Source organism: Callorhinus ursinus, unplaced genomic scaffold (genome assembly GCF_003265705.2).
Source record: "Callorhinus ursinus isolate GAN/ISIS: 27379988/994484 unplaced genomic scaffold, GSC_fseal_2.0 scaffold1, whole genome shotgun sequence".
Classification (NCBI taxonomy): Eukaryota; Metazoa; Chordata; class Mammalia; order Carnivora; family Otariidae; genus Callorhinus; species Callorhinus ursinus.
In genome coordinates this window covers 17,455,614-17,479,478 of record NW_027397063.1, presented here as the reverse complement: position 1 = coordinate 17,479,478, position 23,865 = coordinate 17,455,614, and the positions used below count along the sequence as shown (strand labels likewise).

At 37.4% G+C, this 23,865-nt stretch overlaps 1 protein-coding gene across 4 annotated transcripts; it reads left to right on the top strand.

Moving 5' to 3' along the window:
• The first annotated feature begins 406 nt into the window (after positions 1–406).
• Positions 407–23,330, top strand: CHODL (chondrolectin). Of its 4 annotated transcripts, XM_073896828.1 has the most exons (7): positions 3,015–3,481; positions 13,623–13,932; positions 14,244–14,401; positions 17,944–18,030; positions 19,958–20,060; positions 21,705–21,783; positions 23,082–23,330. In XM_073896828.1, the coding sequence occupies exons 1-7, from the start codon at positions 3,403–3,405 to the stop codon at positions 23,082–23,084; spliced, it is 819 nt and encodes a 272-aa protein (XP_073752929.1). In that variant the 5' UTR covers positions 3,015–3,402; the 3' UTR covers positions 23,085–23,330. The 4 variants fall into 4 exon arrangements, with proteins under 4 accessions (XP_073752940.1, XP_073752965.1, XP_073752929.1 ...); XM_073896839.1 differs by lacking the exons at positions 3,015–3,481; positions 21,705–21,783 and adding an exon at positions 407–532; XM_073896864.1 differs by lacking the exons at positions 3,015–3,481; positions 21,705–21,783 and adding an exon at positions 439–583.
• Positions 23,331–23,865: the final 535 nt, after the last annotated feature.

Sequence of the window (23,865 nt, the reverse complement as noted above, 5' to 3'; positions counted from 1 at the left end):
CCTTTGTAGATCATTGCAATGGACTGAATGTTTGTGTCCCCCCTCAATTCATATGTTGAAATCCTAGCCCCCAATGTGTGATGGTATTGGGAGGTGGGGTCTTTGGGAGGCAATTAAGTCATGAGGGTGGAGCCCTCATAAATGGGACCGTGACCCCAGAGAGCTCTGTATTTCCCTTTTCATCATGTAAGTATCTAACCAGAAGTTGGCAGTTTGCAACCCAGAAGAGGGCCCTCCCTGGAATCCTCCCGTGCTGGTACCCCAATCTCTGATTTCCAGCCTCAAGAACTGTTAAGAAATAAAGTGCTATTGTTGGTAAGTCACCTGGTCTATGATACTTTATTATAAGAGCCTGCACTAAGACAACCCTATTTGTCACTTTTTGCTCCGGAACTCATATGAATGAACCCTGCTGTGCCTGAGGCTAAAGCCACTGTATAGAGCTGACCCAGTAAGAAGCCTATGAATGCACATTGGTGCCTGGAATTCAGACTGTCTGTCCTTGAGGCTTATTAATGGACATAAGAAACAGGTGCTTACGGGGGACTGCAGACATTTGCAAGGGAATAGAGACAGTGAAGGAGTAAGTTGTATATTTGGGACAGATTCCATAGCACACTATTAAGGGGCCTGATGTCACTTTTCAAAACTTTGGATTCCAAATATTCTTGCTTAATTGATGTTTCAGAACCTCTGGAGACTCAGTGGTTGAATCATGCCTGAGATTTCTTTGGGACCACTCTTACTGAGATTACCTTTCTATTTTGGGTAGAGAAGAGTTACATTTTAGGTTGTTGAGTCAGTGTTGAGCTTTTTAGCTTCATTAGTTTGAAGTTCTTGTTTGATTTTTTTTTTTTTAATTGGGCAGAGAATCTTAGCTTGCAACAGCCCTCTCTCCTGACTGCTGGTCATGTGGTGTTATCCCACCTTGTTTTCAGGAATCTGGAGGCCAAACTCTATACATGTGCAAACATTCCTCATATAACCCTCAGTTCTCTTGGTTGCCCTTGAGGGAACTCTTATCTCCTGATTGATTTGAAAGCAGTTCTTAAATTTCTGGAACAGAAATATGTTTTCTATAAGAGAGTCACTTGTCTTTTATGATACCTTATACATACTCGCAGGGAAAAACAAAGTCATTTCTTAAAAAAATTAATGAGCTCCCCTTTGCCAATAGTGGCTTCGAGGACTGGCTGGCTTTTTAGGCATCTGAGCCATTTGGGATATTGGGGTGTACTAATAAGCAGGAAATTACACCCAGGGCTTAGATTGTAATCCACTGGTATTCCTTCCCGAAAAGGGAACTTTTCATGACAGCTATGGGCCCATGTATATCTGGGAAGAGGATGGCTCGGAAAGAGAAAGGAACTCCCATTAAGAATCCAGATTCTGCAGGCATTTGGAGCACTCAGTTAATCAGCCATTGAGGATCATCATCCTCAACCTGGACAAAGGCTAGAGAATTCCTACAAAAATATGTAATTCCTCATTCCTCTGTGCTAACCATGACACTGCATGCTGACTTCCACTATAACATTTATATGCGTAGTCAGTATTACATTTCTTTCTCCACAATGGACTGTGAAGCTCTGGAGCAACACTCTGACCACAGCCACACCCAGTGACACTTGGACATGGTTTTCAGGGCTGAGCTATATAGATACCTTCATTGCTTTGAGGATTTATATTTTCCACTCCCATTCAAAAACCCAGCAGTGACTGTTTCTTTAGGACACATAGCTAGTGGTGAATCTCACAGACTACAGACCCTCTATGAAATTAACTGCCCCTGGCCCTGCAATAAATTAGTAATTCAATGGTAATAGAAGAAAAAATAAAGTGGTAGACATCATTATAGTTATTGTGGAATTCTACTTCCCTAAGTAGGCTGGACTTCATAATCCTTCAGGTCTTTCTAAGTGCTCGAATTCTTATTCTGCAAGACTTGTTCTTCCTGTAGCAGGATTTACCTTCTTTTTTTTTTTCCAAGGAAACAGTCCAATAAATGTTCAGAGTATACTTGTGGCTTGTAAAAACCAAAGACAGGGAGGTGTTATAGGAAAATGTACCACTCATTAAAATCAAAGGATTTTATTTAACAACTCCTGGTGCATTTAAAGCATCACAATGGGAAAATACCAATTCTATTGAAACTCATTATAAGTATGTCCTATCAGGGACCAGATGAAACTCTTATGAACTTCTTTCCAATACTCCAGATTAAACTCTAACACCCTTGGAGGGACTGATATAATAAAAACCAAGTCAAGTTATGGAAAATTGTCTTTGTAGCTTTTGGGATGCTTTATTTCTAATAGAAACTATAGATCACACATAGATGATTGCAAAGAAATATATACATTTACATCCAGGAAATTCCCAAGCATTCAGAATATTTGTGTTGATGGTTTTCTCCGGAGCTGCATTCTGAGATTGAAATCAGCTGGGAAAACCGTGCTTCAAATTTTCTCTTCAATTTGCTCCTGTGGCAATTTAGTCAAACAACCTGCTTGGAAGTAATCTATTTGCAGAACCTAGGTGGGGAAAAACCTGCCACATCATATAATTCACTGAGCAGATTTTGGCTCCCACTTCGCCAATCCATCTTGAATAGTGGCTAGTGCCCTGCATCTAGCAATACATATGATCAAGCAATTTAGCAGAAAAAGAGGCCCCACAACTTGGCATCCCCGTGGACATTAATCTTTGAGAAAACCAAATGGATCCAACTTTTGCCAGAGTTTAATAGCAAAGCTGTCACATTTTACACAAGTGAGTATCGGGTCTGTTAGCCAAAGGAGAAGGGGCCAGGAGAAGCGGAGGGGAGGAGGTGGGGCTGCTGACTGCACTCTTTTCAAAGCGGCTCCAGTTTTTAGGGGAGGGGCCGGAATGCTCCGCATAGCGGGAGAGATGAAGTAGTTAAAAATTATCGCTAGCGAGGGGCCGGAACCTCGGGATGCGGGTATATAAGTGCGCGCTTTTAGCACAGAGCTGCTGTTGTTGCTGCCACCGCCTTGAGAGCCGGGACTAGGCACAGGGTCTCAGCCCCTCGCTAGCCAGAGGCCCTGGAGAGGAGCAAAGGGGTCGGGTGGGGTCCAACCCGGGGCTCCTGCTTCACCCCCCGGGCAGACACGGGGCCCTCTAACTTCTTTCCTCTCCTTCAACGCGCACCAGCCGGGTGGTGCACTCTAGCCTAGCACACCCGCGCGCAGCAAGGGCGCGCCCGGCCCCAGGCCCGGCCAAAGGCGATGAGTGCAGGGGGTCGGCCAGCTGGGCTCGGGCGGGAGTAGGGTCCTGCGGGGAGGCAGGGAGGCAGGGAGGCTCAAGGGTTAGAGCTCCGCCTGCGCGGCGGGCAGAGGTCTTCTTCGCTCCACGCACACCTGCTGCTGTGGCCGCGCCACGATGAGCCGCGTGGTCTCACTGCTGCTGGGAGCCGCGCTGCTCTGCGGCCACGGAGTTTTCTGCCGCCGGGTGGTCAGCGGTGAGTCAGGGGGCTGCCTGACAAGCGGACGAGCCAGGAGAGGGCACCGCGGGGTGCGCGGACGAGGGCGGTGCGGGGCCGCCTGTTCTGGGGTCAAGGCTCTCCGGGAGGTGGGAAACCTGTGCGGGGTAGGGGGCGGGGAGGAGCCGGGGGCATGGCGGGGAAGGGGAATAGATTGCGGTTTGCTTTCTTCCCCGCCCCCAAAAAACACGCGCAGAGAAAAGTTTAAATTTTTTGGAAGTGCCTGGTTCAGTAGCCGCGAAGCGAGCTCTGTTACAGCGTTTTCCAAGAGTAATTTTCACTTTCTTTGTAAGGGAGTTGGCCACAGGGCAGGGCTTGGCACCTGCAAAGGGGTGGGGTACCATGGAGCGGGCAGAGGAAACCCAAAGCCATAAGAACCACAGAAATGCCACCCCCTGTTGGATTGGCTTGACTTCAGTCCCCGCACCGTGTTCACTCGGATGGTTTCCGAGGCCAGACCTGCTCGCTGTGGGTCGCTCACAGTCTCCTGGGCATGTATGCAGCCTTTGTTCTCAGGGAGGACTGACAAAGAACAGGGGACTTATTGGTCATTGTGTGTAGACACCTTTCCTTTGCCCACCTTATTCCAAGTTGGGGACTTTTCAGAAAAGGAAGACCGGTCGAGTTGGGCTGGGGTGTACATGGTAATGAAAACAGGTTCGTGCACACAGTAGGTGCCCAATTAGGTGGGTCGAGTCAGTGCAAGGAAAATGGATCGGAATTGGCAAGCTTCCAAGCATTCGCTCTGATTTTTCTTTTTCTTCCACTTGCACTGTTCTATTGTTGAGCAATTTATATCGCATTCACCCTCCTTACTTTTTGGGAAGGTCTCTTAAAAAAAAAAACAGGAAGATTCTCAAAAACTTAGGATGAATGAATAGTGCCTTACATGAAAATTGAGCATAACTATCCCTATTGTAATTTCTTGCAATGCTAATTAAAGTGTTGCAATAAATATTTGTTGAATGTATGTGGGATTGTGTTTTAAGTGTGGACTTTTTTTTTAATGTAAAAAGCGCAAAATCCTTTTCACATTCTGTTCATCTGTATAACAGGTGTCACTAAAGGTAGGAATAGATGACAGATGACATCAACTTAATCGGTAGTGAAGCCAGACCTTTAGAAACTGGCATATTAAGCTTAATTGTTGCTGATCTCCCCCTCAGCAATATGTGATCTCCTACATCTTAAGAATATAATTCTTCAGTGTCTAGTTATCAATCACTCACCGCTGACTTTTTTGGCCCTCTGGAGATACTGGAATTAAATACACTGTGAACTGTTATTTGGACATGCATGCTGCTTACATTTGGGAGGCAGGGAGAGAAAATCAGTCTCTTTATATTGATAAAATGAAAACTTTACAGTACCAAGTAAGGATGTTACAGGAGCCATACATTAGATCTCTTTCCCCCTAATTTATCTTTGAAGAAAAAGTTCACTATATAGATCTGAATGTGTAAACTGCATATTTGACTGCCTTTGTGTCTATGAGAATTACTCTTACAAATGAATGAGCAGCAGAGATCAGGCTTTTAGCATATGGTGTGTTTTAAACACATAGAAACATTTCATTGCCTTAAATAGTATCCTTTTGGTATATTCTTGTTTGTATGCTATAAACTTTGCAAGGGAGAAGAAAAAATGTATAAAGTAAAAACAACTTAAAATAGTGTTGATGAAAAGTTTATTTTGTGTTCCATTATTGCAAAAATTGTTGCAAATCTTTTGTGTTTTCCTGTGAAGTATTTATAGGCATCTTGTAGGTGACATCTGGAAAATTTCTAATTAATTGAACATGATCTATTTGATTTAGCATAAATGATGATGTTTACTTGATATCAAAACAATTAGTTATGTTTTTCTTATGAATAATTTAATTGCCTTTGGCCATAAAAATTCACATTAAAATTTGACCCTTATAAGTTTGTGACTTTGTGCTTTGAAGACAATTTAAAAAAATATATTTTAGCCACAATAGCATGAGTACAGATGGTCTAAAACATGACATGTTGGAAGTACTAGGTCTAATGTCTGCCTGATCCAGTATTAAGTTCTGAGTGGTGCATCAACTTTTACCTGCCACTGGGGACCAAAATTCTACTCGAGTGTCTATCAAATGAAACAAGCTCTTTGGGGCTGTTATTAGGAACATACTTATAACATATGGAATGCATTTTCTGTTTTTGTTAAATATCCGTACAGCTCTTTGTAATTTCTATGTAGTGTACCAAAATAAATACTTTCCCCAGAAAAAAGACAGGAACTCACAAAATAATCCTTTATAGAAATTTTCTTCATTTTGGTACTTTAAAATATTCAGTAAGATACTTTCCAGTGCTTTTAAATACTTCACTGTTTTAAAAGCTGATAGCATTATTTGTAAATGAAATAAAAATATTTTAACAAGAAATAACCTTTCAAACTTCATCATAATCTGCCCCATAAGAGTGAATAACATCTAGCAGTAATAGGAAAGTAGTTTTACAGGTTAGTGGTCATGCTTATTTTGATGCATGAATATGTAATAAAATATATAACCATGAGTGTAATTTAATGAATTACAGTAATGAAAGAGTAATGAATTTATGAGTCAAAGTTGGGAAGTACTTTTAGGATTTTAGATTTGTACCGATTTGTTGCTGAACACAGATATGTAGAGAATATTTGTGGGGAGTACAATCATTTAATTCTGTGACTTGACTGGTAGATAATGACATCTTTAGGACAAAAATAAGAGGATTTTACTTATGGGGACATGGATATGTATGAAAAAGAAGGGTTCAGGGGTGCCTGGGTGGCTCAGCTGGTTAGGCCTCCAACTTGGTTTCAGCTCAGGTTTCTCAGGGTCATGGGATCAAACCCCATGCCAGACTGCATGCTGGGCGGGGAGCCTGCTTGAGATTCTCTCCCTCTGCTCTCCCCGCCCCCCATTCCCTCTCTTAAATAAATAAATAAATCTTAAAAAAAAAGTGTTCAAAATTCAGGTTTCTAAGGTCTGAAGAGCATGTGGGTATTTTTAAACGTTTGAAGTGTTTTGAAGTAATTGTGTGTGTGATGCTTTTTAGTCTTGCTTTTTCTTTTTAGTGTACACAGCAGTGATTCACAACCTGTTAGGCAGCAAAAGGGCATTAAGTGTATTTCATGGTCCCTCCAAATTTCTGCAGAAATCTTTAATATGTATTAATTTGAACTCATTCAAATTGGCCTGCATTTTATTTAGAAGACTGGGAGATTTAGACACATCTCTTTTCTTGTGCAGATGCCACAGAATTATGCAAATCCATGTGTGGTGACCAGTATCCTAGAGATTATTGTAATACCAAGGGAGATAGAAAAAAATCTGCTGAGCATATCCCATCCTTGTGGTACTATTCCATGACATCATCAAAAGCATAAAGTGATGACAGTGCAATTTTCAAAGATGCAATTACCTTAAGTATCTCTTGGGCAGGAAAGGGACAAATTAATCTTATTACTAGTCATTTAATAAATTACACATCTATCATAGCCATTACTCCTTAACTGCTATTTTTCATCATTTTATAGTTTTGTTTTTAGAACTCCTTTTCCTGAGGCTGTCAATATCTATTACATTAATGTTAAAAAAGAGATGGTATTGTATTAAGGGGTCCAGAGTGGAAATCCAGCTGATGTTCTCACTAACAATTTTCACTTTTGTAACAGATTTCTGTGCTGGGCACTTGGCATACAGGTGGATGGATGTACACAATTGGCAGGCGAGATTGTTTCTTTCACTCTTGTAACATATTACTGGTAATATAACAGGTCTGACAACTTGACTCCAGTTGCACTCCTGGTAATTGGGAAAAATTCTTTGGGCTTTGCTTTATTTAGAAAATGAAAGGGCTAGATGAAAAAAATACTTAAGGCTAGGTATGGTTTGAGAATCTGAGATAGATGTTGCAATATTAATCTTGTGTCTAAATGTTCAGTAATAGAAAATCCACAATCTGCTTAGAAAAACAAACTCTCAATGCACAAGCCCTTCCACATATCAGCGATGCTAATCAGTAACAGATCAATGCTAATAATTATAAGATAGAAAACATGAATAATGTATATATCCATCAATCTCTATTTCATGAAATATTTTGCTTTAGAAAAAATACTACATTTGTCTACGGAGGCAGCATAGACATCTGGGTAAAGGCATGGACTGTGGGGCTAGAGAGACTGCCTGCTTCTAAACCCTGACTTATTCACTTATTATATGAATCTGGCAAACTACCTAACTTTTTAAAATAGGATGGGAGCTACATGATGTGACCTACAGCACAGGACTGTTGGAGGGTGAAGGGGTTTGAACAGATTTGTGCAGACTGGGTCATGCACAGGGAGTTCATGCCAAGAAGCTGCGAGGGAGCTCAGTGTGCAGGCCCTGTGCCTGGAACTGAGGCCACCTAGAGGAAAACACAACTTTTTCTAGGGGAATAGCCTATATCACCAGGAGAGCATCTTTTCCTAATTTGCCCAAAGGTATGGATTGTGCTAGCAGTGAGACTCTCCATGCTAAACTATTCATAGATGTCTGCCTATTATTCTTATCAGTACTTCTTTAAAACTCCTTTTCAGGTGAGAAAACCGGGAAAGTTTAAGTAATGTTCCCCAGCATACCCACAGTACATTATAGCTTTGGGATTCAAAGCCAGTTCTTTTTGATTGAATGCTTTAACTTTTGAGTCACACAGTCACTTGGTTTACCATTTGTTTTTTAGATCCCAATTTTAAATATGCAAATTTAAAAAAATGCATTCCATTCCCTTCTCAAAGCTTGTCGTAAGTTCCAGTGGGGAGAGGTAGGACTCCCAGCTGCCCCCACCATCCACAAAATGAGCCAGGACTACAGTTTTGAGTTCGTTTATCAATGCAAGAAAATAGATTCCAGCACACTCGTACTAACGCATTATGCATTTAATTGCACTATAAAATCTCTGCTACAAAGATGAAAGTTTATTATAACAAAACTTTTTTTTATGAAAAATCATTCTTAAGAAGTTGGTGCACTACTGAACACTGTAAGGAGAACACTGAAAGAATTTCTTTTTAGTTCAAAAGTGTTGGCATTGCTATCAGAGATCATGTCACAGCATATAATGTTGGATCAACCTATTTAGCAATGTGATTTGGGAGAGAGAAAGAATTATGAGAAACAAATTATTTTCTGGGATTCTGGTAAAATGTCCGAAGTTCAGTTAGTCAGGTTTGGGGAAGACTTATCATGTAGATTCTCTTTTGTGCAACTTTTTTTTTTCTTTTTGTAACTAAAAGTAGATCATGATTGAACCATAGAAATTCATAAAATATTTTCTTTGCTTTTATTTGAAAATCATGATATAAATTCAATATTCAATATTGATAATATATGATTATAGTGCAAGGTATAAGGAAAATCTTATTACTTTACTAACAGAGGACTCAACTGTCAGAAAGTTAATAAATATAAGCAAAATAAAACTGAATCATAGATCCTTTCTATTCAGGAAGAAAAAAGTAAACTGCCATAACTTTTTGAGTTTGGCCTCACTTTTATATCAATGCCAAAAGTATTTACTGCCAATATTTAGCTCTAAAGGACTAAATTTTCATGACTAAGACAAAACACAAAACCATCTATTCATGGGAATAGTAGAATAGCAGAATCTTAGTGGTGACAGTGATAGGAATGTTTATTTTTAGTAGGCAGTACTGAGAATTATCTCTAAAAGTGCATGTGTACGTATGTAGTTCTGTATGCGTCTGTGTATAAATTTAATAGGTGTAGAATCCGAGGTGGAAATCCTAGGTGACATTTAATAAATTGTTAGTATCAAGGTTCCTTTACTGTAATAAACACTGTTCCTTGGTTATCTGAATATTCATCTAAATATTTTATGGTTGGTAGAAGGAAGATGGAAATAGATGTAGTAGGGGGAAGGTTTGAATTCCTATTGTTCAAAATAGTCAATGGAAGATTTTATCTGAATGAAACATTTAAAGATCAGAGAAAAAGCAATTCCCCATGTGATCTCACAGAATGAGAAGAGAGGTAATCATAATGTTTCTCTAGGAAGATTAGCCTCTACAGAAGTGGGAAAAGCGGCTTCCAGATCTGTATTAATGGAACTTTTCTGGGAATTAGGGCAACATTTGTTTCCCAGCTGTTGGAGTATCCCTGCTATTTCAGCCAAATGCGATCAGCTGAAATGGTGGTGAGTATTCAGCAGCTCTTTTTGCTTGATTTTGCTACAGCTTGGACCACATTTGCACAATAAGGCGGTAGCTGGTAGTGAAACAGAAGTGGATGTCAAGAAATCCACAGTGTCAGCTTTAACTGATTATATATGAATGGTAATAAAAACTGGGCCACGTATCTGTAATTTTCGGAAAACAGCCTTGCTAGATCTGAACCGCCAGTGACTTTTCAGTGCAAAATCTGAGGACACAGCTGATATTCAGCGAATACTTTGGAGTGAATATCTACCTGTTCTGGTGGTATTTGGCCACTATTCTATAGTGTCTCTACTATACTAGAGACCGGTCTCTAACCCCTCACCCATGACCCTGGACCACTCCATCATCACAGCCAAGAGGGAATGCCTGTCACAGTGCCATGGCCAGCTAGCTAGCATCTAGGCCTCACCCACTGTTAGTAATTACTTTAAATAGAATCCCTGCCTTAGGTTTTTCTCTTATTAGTATTATTTCTCTGTAGACTCACATAGCAGTGTTAGGAATGTCCATATTACACTAAAGTTCTCTTAAGCATTTCATTCAAAATGCTATCTTAATTTTATAAATGAGTTAATTCCTGTCATCAATTCGGTATCCTCACCATAAAGCGATCTGTGTGGTGTTTATTTTTTAACTCATCAAAGAGAATGAGCAGAGACTTTTTGCATCTAAGTCATACGTAGGCACCCTCTGAATGAGTGCTGGCCTTGGTACATAAATAATTTTTACTCATTCAAGCTTCTGGCTAATTTTTAAAAGAATTTGGCTCCCTTTTGACATCTTGCAAAACAATCTTGTTGGACAAGTTTAATATTTCAGAAGTGCTGGAGTCAAATCCAAGTCTGAGAGTTCTTGGAGTGAAAAATTGAGCAAGTTGAAGACTCAAGGGAATGCAGTTGAGATATATTTTGAGACTTAGAAATATGTAAAGGCTGTAGAAGAAGAAAATGGAAATAGCTTGTGTTAAAAATGCAGGCACAGGGGCGCCTGGGGGGCTCAGTCGTTAAGCATCTGCCTTCAGCTCAGGTCATGATCCCAGGGTCCTGGGATCGAGCCCCACATAGGGCTCCCTGCTCCGCAGGGAAGCCTGCTTCTCCCTCTCCCACTCCCCCTGCTTGTGTTCCCTCTCTGTGTCTCTCTCTGTCAAATAAATAAATAAAATCTTTAAAAAAAATGCAGGCACAGAACTCACTGGGCTTAATGGCATTTTTAGAATATTATCAGGAACAACCATTTTAGACAATGAAGTCATCACAAAATCCAATAATAATTTAGGAGAAATTAAAATAAATAATTGTATTAGAATCAGCCACTGGGACTTCCATGATTATCTCTCAAGGATGATTTATTTCATACTGATTTGTCCTCTTGAAGTCTCTTTAATTCCATTTTCCTGTGGTCATTCATACTGACGTTTTATTTTTCATTAACAATTAGTTGGGGCAGTCCGTTAAGTTGTTCATATTATTCAGTGTGTTGCTCCTGGGTCCAGATCACAGTTAATGAGACAGAGAGGACAACTGGCTGGCTTGCTTGCATTGCTGCAACTATTTTATTAGATGGCTGTTCTCAGCTTGAGCCACGATATTGAATGCCTATCACTCAAACACTGTGGTGAGGTTAATGGCCTCCTGATTTCGGCGCCCTCCTGACTCTGAGGGTCATCATAGGTCATTAATTGCTGATTCTGAGGGAGATTGGATGTGATACTGATGTTGACTCAGTGTGATGTACTGTAATTAAGAGTACAAAGCTTGAATGCTGTATTTTTTAGCCAGTGTTTAAGTACAATAACACTCCCCTTCCTCCACTACTGACAAATTTTCTCCATCAGCTACAAAATTAAATACCTGCTGAAAAACCCTTCAGTCCCAACAAGAATAACGTTCATGCAGACAAATCTTAAGAAAGCAGTAGAGCTCTGCCTTAATTTCTTAGCATAAAGTAATTTGACTTAATTTTACATAAAATATTTGGTGGTCTATTTTCTGAGGCCAAATCTAAACTGAAATCGGAAAAAGGCGAAGAAAGTAATAGAGGCTGTGGGCAGCAGGTTGGGAATAAGAAATGGTGACAGAGAGGGATGCATGGCAGTTTTTAAAGTTGACAGCAGAGATCAGAAGTGAACCAAAGAAACTAATGAAAAACAAAACAGGATGGCGTTCTGGAGCTCATCTCTATGATTTGGCACACTTGTCTGGTGGTATAAGGGGGCGGAAGTAAATCAAGAGTCAGATGCTCACCTGACTGAACCACCCAGGTGCTCCTAATTTAGGGAAAGTTGAAAAGAAATGCAGTGTTACCACTTTCAGACTCATAAAAGAAATGATTTCAACTATTTTATAGGGCATTTTTTAGGTTAAATCTGAAGAAGTCATTTTATTTAATATGGCTTCATTTAATACATAAATGGAGACTCTAAAGCTGAAAAATTATTTGTTCTCATATATGTCACCTAACTTGTTTTTAGCTAATGATTTAACTGTTTTTGAAAGACAATTTTGGCCAAATTTCAGTTTACCCTGATCTCTATCCAAGTTATCAGAGATTGACAATAATTAGCAATTGATGAGATTTTAATAGCTCCTTTTATTATCTGATATGTTTGTTTCACATTTAAAATGCATTTCTTTTTTGTTTATTTGTTTAAGTATTTGATTCTCTAAGTTCAGGGGTGCCTGGGTGGCTCAGTTGGTTGAACGTCCAACTCTTGGTTTCTGCTGGGGTTGTGATCTCAGGGTTGTGAGATCCAGCAAGACCCACACACATAGGTTTTGGAGTCTGCTTGAGATTCTTTCCCCTCCTCCCTTCCCCTCCCCTTCTGCCCCCCCCGCCCCCTCCCCCGCTGTTCATGTGCACTCATTTTCTCCCATTCTCTCTCTCTCTCTCTCTCTCAAATAGATAAAATCTTAAGTTCAAATTTGGGAAATTTTATTTGGAGTTTATTTACTTATTAGAGAGAGAGAGAGAGAGAGAGAGAGAGAGCACAAGCAGGGGGAATGGCAGGCAGAGGGAGAAGCAGACTCCCCATTGAGCAAGGAGCTTGATGTGGGACTTGATCCCAGGACCCTGGGATCATGACCTGAGCCGAAGGCAGATGCTTAACCGACTGAACCTTCACCTAGGCATCCCTTATTTGGAGTTTATAACTCATCTGAGATGTCTGTGTAAAAACAGAGAAGTCATTGGCTGAGCAACTGGAGCTCACACACAGCATGTCCTATAAAACCAGAAAATATTCAGAGAATTGGCAATGAGAATTTTTTCAAAGATTGCTCTAGAGTACTCTAGCAATCTATCCTGTCACTTCTAATGCAGTGTTTTATTAACAAGTTATTACTAGAATTAACTTCATTCTGGCCTCTATTAACTTCCAATTTTAATGTATTTGCTTTCATGTATATACAATAAAAGCAAATATTTACACCTTAAATTTGCCACCTTATATCTTTTTCATGATACCTTCTATACATTGTTTTTTTTTACTGTACTTGTTTTTTAAAAATTAAATTATTTTATGAATTATTTTTCTTTCATAATTTTGACCTTTTAGCTCTCTTTGCTCTATATACCTGAAATTTCTCTAGCTACTTTCATTTGCTGTGGTAATTAGTTTGTATCTAAGCCAGAAGAAGCATGAATTCCCTTAACAAAAATTTTCTTGAAGTACGGTGTCTCAAAGTTTGTATTACAAGTTTACTAGGGAATCGATTTGCTTTTATAAATTGAAATTTTTAATAATTTAAAAAATAAACCTTAGAAAATGATTCAATGGAAGAATCAGTCTTGGGAGAGTGTATCCTGTATCGGTTGGTTCTTTAATCTTAAATCATAGTAGCATTATGAATATAGTTCAGATAATCAATGTGTAACATCTTTTTTTCAGGCCAAAAGGTGTGTTTTGCTGACCTCAAGCATCCCTGCTACAAAATGGCCTACTTCCATGAACTGTCCAGCCGAGTGAGCTTCCAGGAGGCACGCCTGGCTTGTGAGAGTGAGGGGGGAGCCCTTCTCAGCCTGGAGAATGAAGCAGAACAGAAGCTAATAGAAAGTATGTTGCAAAACCTGACAAAACCAGGAACAGGGATTTCTGATGGTGATTTCTGGATAGGGCTTTGGCGAAACGGAGAGGGGCAAATACCTGGTGCTTGCCCAGACCTCTACCAGTGGTCTGATGGAAGCAGTTCCCAGTACCGGTGAGTAGGGATCCTGCAGAGTTGGATGTTCTCTGGGGGGCGCAAAACGGAGAAGGGAGATTTCTGTTCACGTGTAGAGGGTGTCCGAATAGAAGAGGCCAGTTGGGTGATGGGGAGTAAGGAGGGCCCTTGTTGTCATGAGCACGGGGTATTATATGGTAGGGATGAATCACTAAATTCTACTCCTGAAACTGGTATTACACTCTATGTTCACTAACTGGAATTTAAATAAAACCTTGCAACAAAAAGCAAAACAAAAAGAAAAGAATGGGTGAAATCACTTGGAGGTGTTCCCGTTGCTCTGTTTACAGAAACTGGTATACTGATGAACCTTCCTGTGGAAGTGAAAAGTGTGTGGTGATGTATCATCAGCCAACGGCCAACCCAGGCCTTGGGGGTCCCTACCTTTACCAGTGGAATGATGACAGGTGCAACATGAAGCACAATTACATCTGCAAGTACGAACCAGGTAGGAAATACCATAAATAGGTATAGCAGATTTTGTGCATATTTGCTAATAGTTTTGATCTTCACTATTTCTATTTAGGCTTCGCTGCCTATGGCTCTTTGTGTTTCTGTGTTTCTCTGCTGTGAAACCTGGACTTTATTTGCAGCTTGTCATAGCGCTCGGTGTCTTGAAATATACTTTATGTTATAGAGCAAACTGCCCAATCAGTGAAGCAGAAGGGGGTAACTAGAACCCATCTGGAGATGTGTCTTTAAGAGAAAATAGCATGTCTAACGTTAAGGTCAAATTGTGTTTTTGTAAACAGATTTTTACAAAGAATAAATATCTATTTTAAAATATTTTAAATATCAAGTGTAACGTGTGTGAAGTAGGTATAAGTCACCAAAGCGCCTAGAGATTTACACATGTGAGCGACAGATCGTTGGATGATTATCCGATGCATTTAAGGGAACAAAGTGACTTCCTCCTGGAACATTAGCTTCTCATGTGTTGGCATTGCTGCTTCACATGTGCTCCTCAATGGAAGTCAGACTGATTCTAGCTCACCAAGCCACAGTGGAAAAAAAGTAGGGGCATTTGCCATGGTATTCCTTTTTTGTCATTCTTTGGACTCTGCCCCCTTAGATGGCTTTTGTTTGAAATCTCCAATTTCTTGCCATGTGCAACATGGGAAGATTGCATTGACCTGAGCTATGCTGGTGGGGTTTCCTGTGGACATAGTAAATTTGAATCACTTTGAAGAGGACAGCTCCACTAAATTAATATTTGACCAAAAGTAGAGACTACTCAAAATTCTGTAAACTAATTTTTTTAATCACCTAATAAAGTCAAACTGGACACTTAGGCTTTGAGAGGTTTTTTTTTTTTTTTTTTTTTTGATGTTTTTCTCCTCCTCAGTGTTGGGAAATGTCATTTTAAGTCTTCTGAGGGGCTATCTACTTGACCTCATAATGTGTTCATGGAAGGCAATTATAATCAAGTACTGCTATTTCCATTATTCTCTTGAAATTACGTGATTCCTTTCTTGTAAGACATTAAAGCACAAGGGATTATTTGAATTAGATTTACCCTTCTCTTATATTTATCCTGCTCTTCAGTATATTAGCCAGCTTTCTGTATCGCCGGTGAGTTTATTCTTTAAAGCCCTAAATCCATCATCACCCTCTTAGAAGCCTTTGCAAAGCCAAATCTGTTAGGCACTTATGTTCTTTGTCTTTATTTTTTTTCTTGGAAAAATATAAAGTTAAAACCCTCTGATATTTTCAATTGGTGATACTATGTACTTGAAACTATTGAATGAAACAAAGTATGTTATGGAGTATTTTTAATATTTCTTTCTCCTTTCTTTGAGCTTTTAGGGAAACTATTTGGCCCTTCATACATTTGTTTATTTTATTTTTATTTTGAATTCCTACTTACCAAATTATTCAGGACACTGTCAAGCCCAGAATCTTCTTTACTTGTTTTGTGTAGGTAATCTGGGTTCATATTATTCATGGAAGAGCATTTAAGATAAAAGATTATGTTTTCTTTATCTTCTATATTTTGCCTAAATCTTCAAATAATCTCTACATTGTGAATAAGATTCCTTTATGTATTTTTTGTTTCTGATGCACATGTCCAGTTTTATAGTTATAAATATATAGCTATATTTATAGTCTTATTAATGTAGTTAGAATTTTTAGTCTTTAATTTAAATATTTAATTTTTTCTTCTGATATTCTAAATATTCTAAATATTTATTTCTTTATTTTAATTTAAATATTTATTTTCTATCTGTTAACCTTCCTTGAGCTTAGTGTTTTGTTTAATAATAATGCTGGTGTGATTAAATTTCTTGCTTAGATAGTGCCCTTTTAGTGGAGAATTAGTTTTTGGTGGTGAGGGGGTTGGAGGAGTGAGCAGTGGGATTTATTAAAATTTACGAATTAGAGCGCCAATTATTTTGAACTTTATTCTCCAACTACCAGAAGTGCTGTGTGGTTTGAACTTAGTCTCCTCTTTCTGCCCCCTACACACCATCTAATAATATGACTAATGATATCTGAAGTGGTAAACAATTAACATAGTTGTGAAGAAACTGAATAACTCACTAATTGGTTTTCTCACTCTCTTCTCCATTTTTGGTTATTGCTCTGTGAGTCACATATCTATTCTTTGTGTCTATCAGTGTTATCTTAAGACATTTTTATGGGGATACTTCTGAATCTAATTTTTGTACTCATTAAAATTGCATTGTGTGCTCTTGTTCTTAGACATTAAAAATAGTGTATATGGGTTAAGTTTCTAAAATACTATTAATCAGAAATTACATCAATTTAAAGATTATTAAGATTATTGTTTTAAAACAGCCAGTTCTATGTTGATAAATTGCATAATATCTGTAATATTTGTGCAGCAACTGGCATGGAGTGCCTAAGTTCTGTAGAAAAATGAGTGTAGGGTAGGACTGTATCTAAAACCTACAGGAGGCTATTGAAGTGTTAGGATGAAGTATGTTTAGAAGAATAATAAAAATTATTACAGGATAGTCTATGATAAAGTTCCAATAAAGAAGACTATGTGGCCAAATTAGAGCAGCCAGCATGGTATTAAAAATGATTTAACATGCTAAACTAATGTAAAATCTGCATGTATTTTTTTCTCTTCCATCAATTGACAAACATAAATAGAATTATATTTTTGAAAAAAATGAAGACAAGTTACAAGTTTTTTTCTTATTAATTCAATTTACTTTCAGTGAACTATTAATTTATCAAATAGTGCCCTAGGGAAAAAAATAGGCAGCACAGCAATACCAGATCATGGTAAGAAATTTTGACATTTTTTAATTGTATAACCACTGAAGAGATCTTGTCTCATAAAACTAAGGAAAGAAAGGACTTGCAAGCCTTAATTTTTTATTATTTTTTTTAAAGAAATAGACACTACTGGAAAGCACATTTAAGGATGGCATTGTTTTTCTAGGACAGAAACGGGCTTTTGAACGTTGTTACTTGAATCATCCATTCCAAATACAATCCATGTGCAGTCATCTGATGATTATTACTGCAAGGAGAAACCTAAATATTATGCTGATATTAATGAAGAAGTCATCTATACTTGTCTTTGAATTGCACTTAGTGTCTCACATTGTTATACTCCTAATTCCTGCTTCTCTTTGCCTTGCTTTCTACCTGTTTGGTCATTATTACCTGTACCAGGCTGTCATCAGTATAGACACGCCACCGATTACTAAATGCAGTTTTGGGGTTGCAGGGGTTCACCAAGGAGATCCGAGTTGTAAAGTGTCACCAAGTGAAAAAAAAATAATAAAAAATAGATTCACCAAGTGGATACTTTATTCAAAGATAATTAAATGATGACTTCACAGTTGAACAATTTCATGTAAATATAAATTCAAGATATAATTTTTATCTGTAAATTATTCAGAAATCAAAACTCTGGTGTTTACATTGTTTTATTATAAAGTTTTATTTTCATCTACATTTGTATTTCTCTTTTTTATCATTGTGTATGATGCCTGTTCCTATTATTTACAGAGATTAACCCAACTTCTCCTGTAGAAAAGACTTATTTTACAAATCAACCAGGAGACACCCCTCAAAATGTGGTTGTTACTGAAGCAGGTAATGAATTCACATGTTTTTAACCCCTCTATCAAGAGCAGAATCTATAATTTTAAACTCTGCTTCATGCTGGCCCTAACTTTTCACGTTGCTTGATGACATGGTGCACTGAATTTGGCCTATGGAAATTTACTTTTTGAACTGCTAAAGCTAAGCAATTTTTGAACAGAAGAATCTATTTTGTTTCCTTCCTAATTGTTCACTTCAAGTAGACATATCTAGTAATAAACTAAGTAATTCACCTGGAAACCTGGATTCCCTAGAACCTTCTGCATAACACATAGGCATTATGATGTAAATTGGCACATTCAGTGGCTCACAAACAGTGGTATGCTGGTAAATGTTTAAGGAGTGGCTGATGTGGGAGTGGGTATAAAAGAAAAAGCCTGATTTGTATCCTTTGCAGATTCCTGTGGTATGTGTACTCCCACCTTGGCTGATTTCAGGCTATTGAGGTGATACCACTCACTGGTGAACAGGGTGGGAAAAAAATGCATACAAACAGCTCTCAACCCAGCTGTCCCTAGCACAGCACTCTCTGCCAAAGAAAGCAATGGAATCCCAGTGCAAATTGCACATTCCCTGATTGGAATTGTAAATCCCAATCAGAAGCTGCTCTTAGTATTAGTTGGGTGCTCTTTTAGCATGGTCCTGTGACCACCAGGCAGAAATCTTGATTTATGCTAGTTACTTTGTGAAGATTGAGCCAAAGACCCAAAGTCTCAGAGTCTTTCCACAGGTGATCCAAAATCCATGGAAGAGTAGGAAATACTTTCTCTTTTTCTTGACTATTATATTATATTATATTATATATATTATAATATAATATAATGATCATGATGGTATTTGGAAAAGGAATGAAAATATTTCCTGAATCCTTAAAATCCTTGAAGTCATGTACTGGGGACTCAAAATTAGGTGAAAGCATAGCAACTTACCCCCCAAATACCCCATCACTAGACCTCAGTTAATACATCTTTTGTTAACAAAGGACAGGATGTGCAGTTAAATGGTTAGTTTGATCTAAGTCTGGTCCACTTTGACTAGAATTATCTAGATTGGTAATGCTGACAGCTTTTGATTTCCTAGAGAAATGTATAGTTTTCAATTTGCTTTTCTTATATGGACATGATATTAAACCTTAGTGCTTTTTACTTTTCAGGTGCCTGATTTTAAAACCAGTCAGAACATCTAAACCTAATTAAAAATTTTAGTAAATAATTACATGAGGAGTATTTTCCCTCTTATGACCTTGAAAAAATGTTTAATAAGGTGATTTTAATCTGTATGGGGCTTAAGTGTGGCAATTTTTTATTTTACCAAGAATACCTAACGTTATCAAGTGTGATGGAACAGGATTAAAAAATGATTCATTTTAGAATTTAATTAAGATCAAGTCTTTATGCTTCTGGAATCTTGCATCTATGGGTTATGACTGTATCATTAGTTAATATTTACTAATGTTTAATATTTTGATTTAATCCCAGAGAGTTTTGCATATCATCATGGAATTGACCTTATTGGCTAGGATAATTATATAACCAATAAATCAACAATTATTTTAATAATCAGTGCTTGTTTCTCGAAGTAATAACTGAGAAGGATTAATGAAGTGAGATAGCTAAGATTATTAATATGTCATGAAAACTAGCCCCTATCTAAATTGCAGACTTAATAATAGTTTTAGAAATATGGTCATTAAATTGGAGCATGGCAACCAGTGAAGTAAGTTTTTGTTTTTAATTTTTGTCAAACAAATATATTATTTCATTAGATTATTCAATATTTGGGGAAGAAACTTTCTCAGAATTCATTTATTTATAATAATTCTATTTTACCTTAAAGTTTTGGAAAATGTTTATACAATTTTAGTGTTAGAATTCTGCCTCAGCCATCTTTTTATACTAAGACTGTTTTGCTTTTGTAGGCATAATTCCCAATCTAATTTATGTTGTTATACCAACAATCCCACTGCTTTTATTGATACTGGTCGCTTTTGGAACCTGCTGTTTCCAGATGCTGCATAAAAGGTAAGTAATTCAGATATGTAGAGACAACTTGAAAACTTTTATATAGGTTTTCCAGAACTCATTTAAAAAGTATAAAATTATATTTTTAATTTGCCTTAAGAAAGTTCTGATTTTCGTATCTGTCAGTACAAATCCACTATATACAATCTAATAAGATAGGCCTTGATTATAGGATTCATGAATTATCTCATTTAATATTCACAAATCATATGAAGTAGGTACTCTTTTGTTTGTATTTTTCAGTTGAGAAGATGGTGGCCTAGATGGGTTACCCAGTTTGCCTTGGGTCTCATAGCTAGTGTGTGTGGTGGATCTGAAATTTGAATCCTTCTAAGCTGACACATACGCAACTCTACCTTACTATCTCTTATTACGTATAAGCATTAATGCTAAACCTTTCAATCTTGACCCCAAGTTGTATGCAAGACTTGATTTTTGGGTACACTCTGTAATACCTTTTCAACATTTTAAGTCATAGGTTGTTGTTTATTTCCAAAGGATCTTTTGAGTATAAGAAATAAAGTACAATGGTAAAACTGGGTCACTTTTAGGAGGCAGCTTCCTTCAAAATGATATATCTTAATAGCAAGATTCTTGGGGGTATTCTTTTATATCTGTTTAACCATACTCTTGAGTTAAAGGTGAAATTTTTTCATGTGTGTCAATTTATCAATTAAAAAATGAATATATGAAATATAAATATTATTAAAAGAGAAAGGAAAAGATGTTGGGTTTAAATGAGAACATATTTGCCAGAATAAACTAGCCATCTTTGTCAGTATTTTATTTTATTTTATTTTTTCGTTCCCGAACAGGGACCTTTCTTAGTGTTTTAAACAAAAACTGAGTGACTTCATCAGGGAAGGACCTGCAAATGAAAGTCATATTTCTCTTTTGATTCGAGTTCATCTTCATCTGTTTCTGAAATAAACCATAAAGATCCACTAAGTAAAAAATGCCCCAGAAAAAAAAAACTTTAAATAGATGTAAACTCTAAATTGTTCACATAAATTGTTTAAAGGACACAAAGTGTGATGTACAAGTTGTTTAAATAAGACATTTTGAATAATGATAAGTAAAACCTGGCAAATTAATACTACATTTTGTGTCCTCTGGGTTTTCCAATATATCTGGGAAACACAGTTAAAAGTTATTTGTAATAGTTTGTACAGAAAAAAGATGATTGTAAATATCTCATTTCTTCCCTTGATTCCTGAGACTATAGATGGAAAGATGATTAGTTATTTTGAAAACCAGAGAAGTAGAGAGAGGATGTGATATAAATCTACCCTTAATCCAGCAAACTGTTAAGGAAGAGCTGTAAATAACAAATCATCTTGAAAAAAACAATTTAAAAAATATTATGCAGACATTGTCATTTCTAAAATAAAAATTGCTGAAGTTCCAGTAACTGAGGTTTCTCTAAAGTTTGTTTTCCTTCTTCCAAATAGTGTATTATTGTGGAGATTCTATTCATATGAAAGTCTTCCAGGTTTTTATACCTTTGAAGATCTGAGGAGTTTTCACTTGTTTGAAAATCTCAGAGTGAGAAAATAAACCAAAATTGAGTACCCCCAGATGCCGGAATTAGCTGTAGTGCTTAATTCATTCGTTCTTAGATCGTCCCCTTTTCCTTTCTTCCAGGAAAGCAAGGAGAAACTTCACCAAAGACTCAACTCCATTATCATCTGAGTGCCTTGCAGAAAGTTTAAATTCCAATCTGGTACACATAATGGTTTATATCATTCCATGTCATGTTCAAAATAATAACTTGTTTCCTTAACTGGTAGTAACTCTTAAATGAAATGCTAATGCTACACAAAAATTTAAATTACATTAATAACTTAATGGCCTTTTATCTGCCATTTGAAAAAATTTCTTGTTTTTCATAAATTTTACTTGATTTATTTTTCATTCATGTTAGATGACTTTGTAGATAAAGATGGGTTGGTCTTACTTTTCTGGAAGCAAATCTCCAAAACATGTAATTTGGGCATAACATTTTATTAGTAAGAAATCCGCAGTTAAATTGAAGTCAGTTAAGTAATATTATAGAATTGTATTGCTCAGGCTTGTTAGGAAGAGTTCTTTTCTGTCTTGGAAGGAGTTCTGCCACTTCTGGTAGACTGAGAGTAGATGGAATGGGCTACCTGTGGTGTGTGCGGGCAGATGCCCGTGAGGGGAATCTCTGTGGGAGGCAGGAAGTGCAGGACCCAAGGTCCAGGAACTAGAAGTGGTTAAGTTATCCAGGTGAGGGTTCATTCTCAGGAAATGAGACCCAGGAATCTAGATCTTGATGAGTAGCTTGGTAGAGGACGATTTGTGGAGATAAACTCAGGAATAGGCATTTACGCAGGAGCCTGAGAAGTGGCCATTTTATGGAAAGAGAGTGAGAAGACAGCCAGCCCTGTATGGGGGGCTGGAAGTGTGGGTTCGGATTCCTTATCTGACAAGAGGGAAGTTCAGTCTCAGATCTCGAGGAATTAAGTCATCAAGGCCTGAATCTACTTTGAACTACATTGGTTGCAGAGACTGAAGCAAAACCAAACTTTCAGGGATCAGGAAAATCGAGGGGAGGAGGGGATTAGGAAGGTCCTTACACTTAGGACAAAAGCACTATTTTGATGATTTAGCATCAAATACAGCATATGTGAATGGAACAATATTCAAAAAGCAAAATTTCAAAAATCACTGATCAAATAAAATGAAGATTTATGGGTGATTAAAATGAAACTTTTTGGTATTATGTCAGACACATTTGCGTGTGTGTGTGTTTGAATGTGTCTGAATTCTAAACTAAGAAGGGTCAAACAGAGATCAATTATATTTTTTTCATCATTTCACATGACCTGTTTACCATCTTCACATACTGGAATAATCTAGACTTTTTTGTAGAGATGCTGGTGGTGAGAGAAGAAAGACCCTTTTATAATAGGGGTCTGAAATATCTCCATTTGGACCAAAACATGCCTATTTCAATAAAAAGTCTCAGACGTTGAACTTCTTCTTAATGTTTTTCAGTAAAGGAAGAACAAAAACTAGCCCAACCCAGTCCACACTGTGGATTTCAAAAAGCACCAGAAAAGAAAGTGGCATGGAAGTATAATAATTCACTGACTTGGCTCCAAAACAGAAAATAAGATTTTCTAATCCTGGATCTACATCAGGAATGGCATCAGAACACTAGCTTGGAATGGCTTGAAATCTCAAAGGATCTGCAAGATGAACTGTAAGCTCCCCCTTGAGGCAAATGTTAAAATAATTTTTATATGTATATTATTTCATTTACAAAATATGCTGTGCTAATAATGGAGTGAGACATGCTTATTTCACTAAAGGATGCACCCAGACTTTAAGTAAATGGAATGGACTGTGCAGATAAAATTGCTGTTAACACATCAGAGAAGTATATGTGTTGGAAGCAGTTATTTTTGTTTCTGTCACTTTTCATAAGTCATAATCTAGTTAATGTAATGTAAATTGTACTAAAATTTACAGTGTGCAAAAGTATTTTACCTTTACATAAGTGTTTGATAAAAATGGACTGTTCTAGTATTTATTTTTATGGTGTTTCATTTTTCAATACATGTTGTTTTGATTAAAGAAATGTATCACTGTTTTCAACTGAATCCACACACACATGGGTCTATTACCATAGAAGAAGTTTCTTTTATAGAAATGGTTCATCTTCTTTCAGTTTCTCTGCTCTGGGGTCAGACAATGTTTAGGAAATCTCTTCAGAAATAAGAAGCTTTTTCATTAACCGTGGTGTAAATTTACTCAAATATTTTATGTAGAGGCAAGA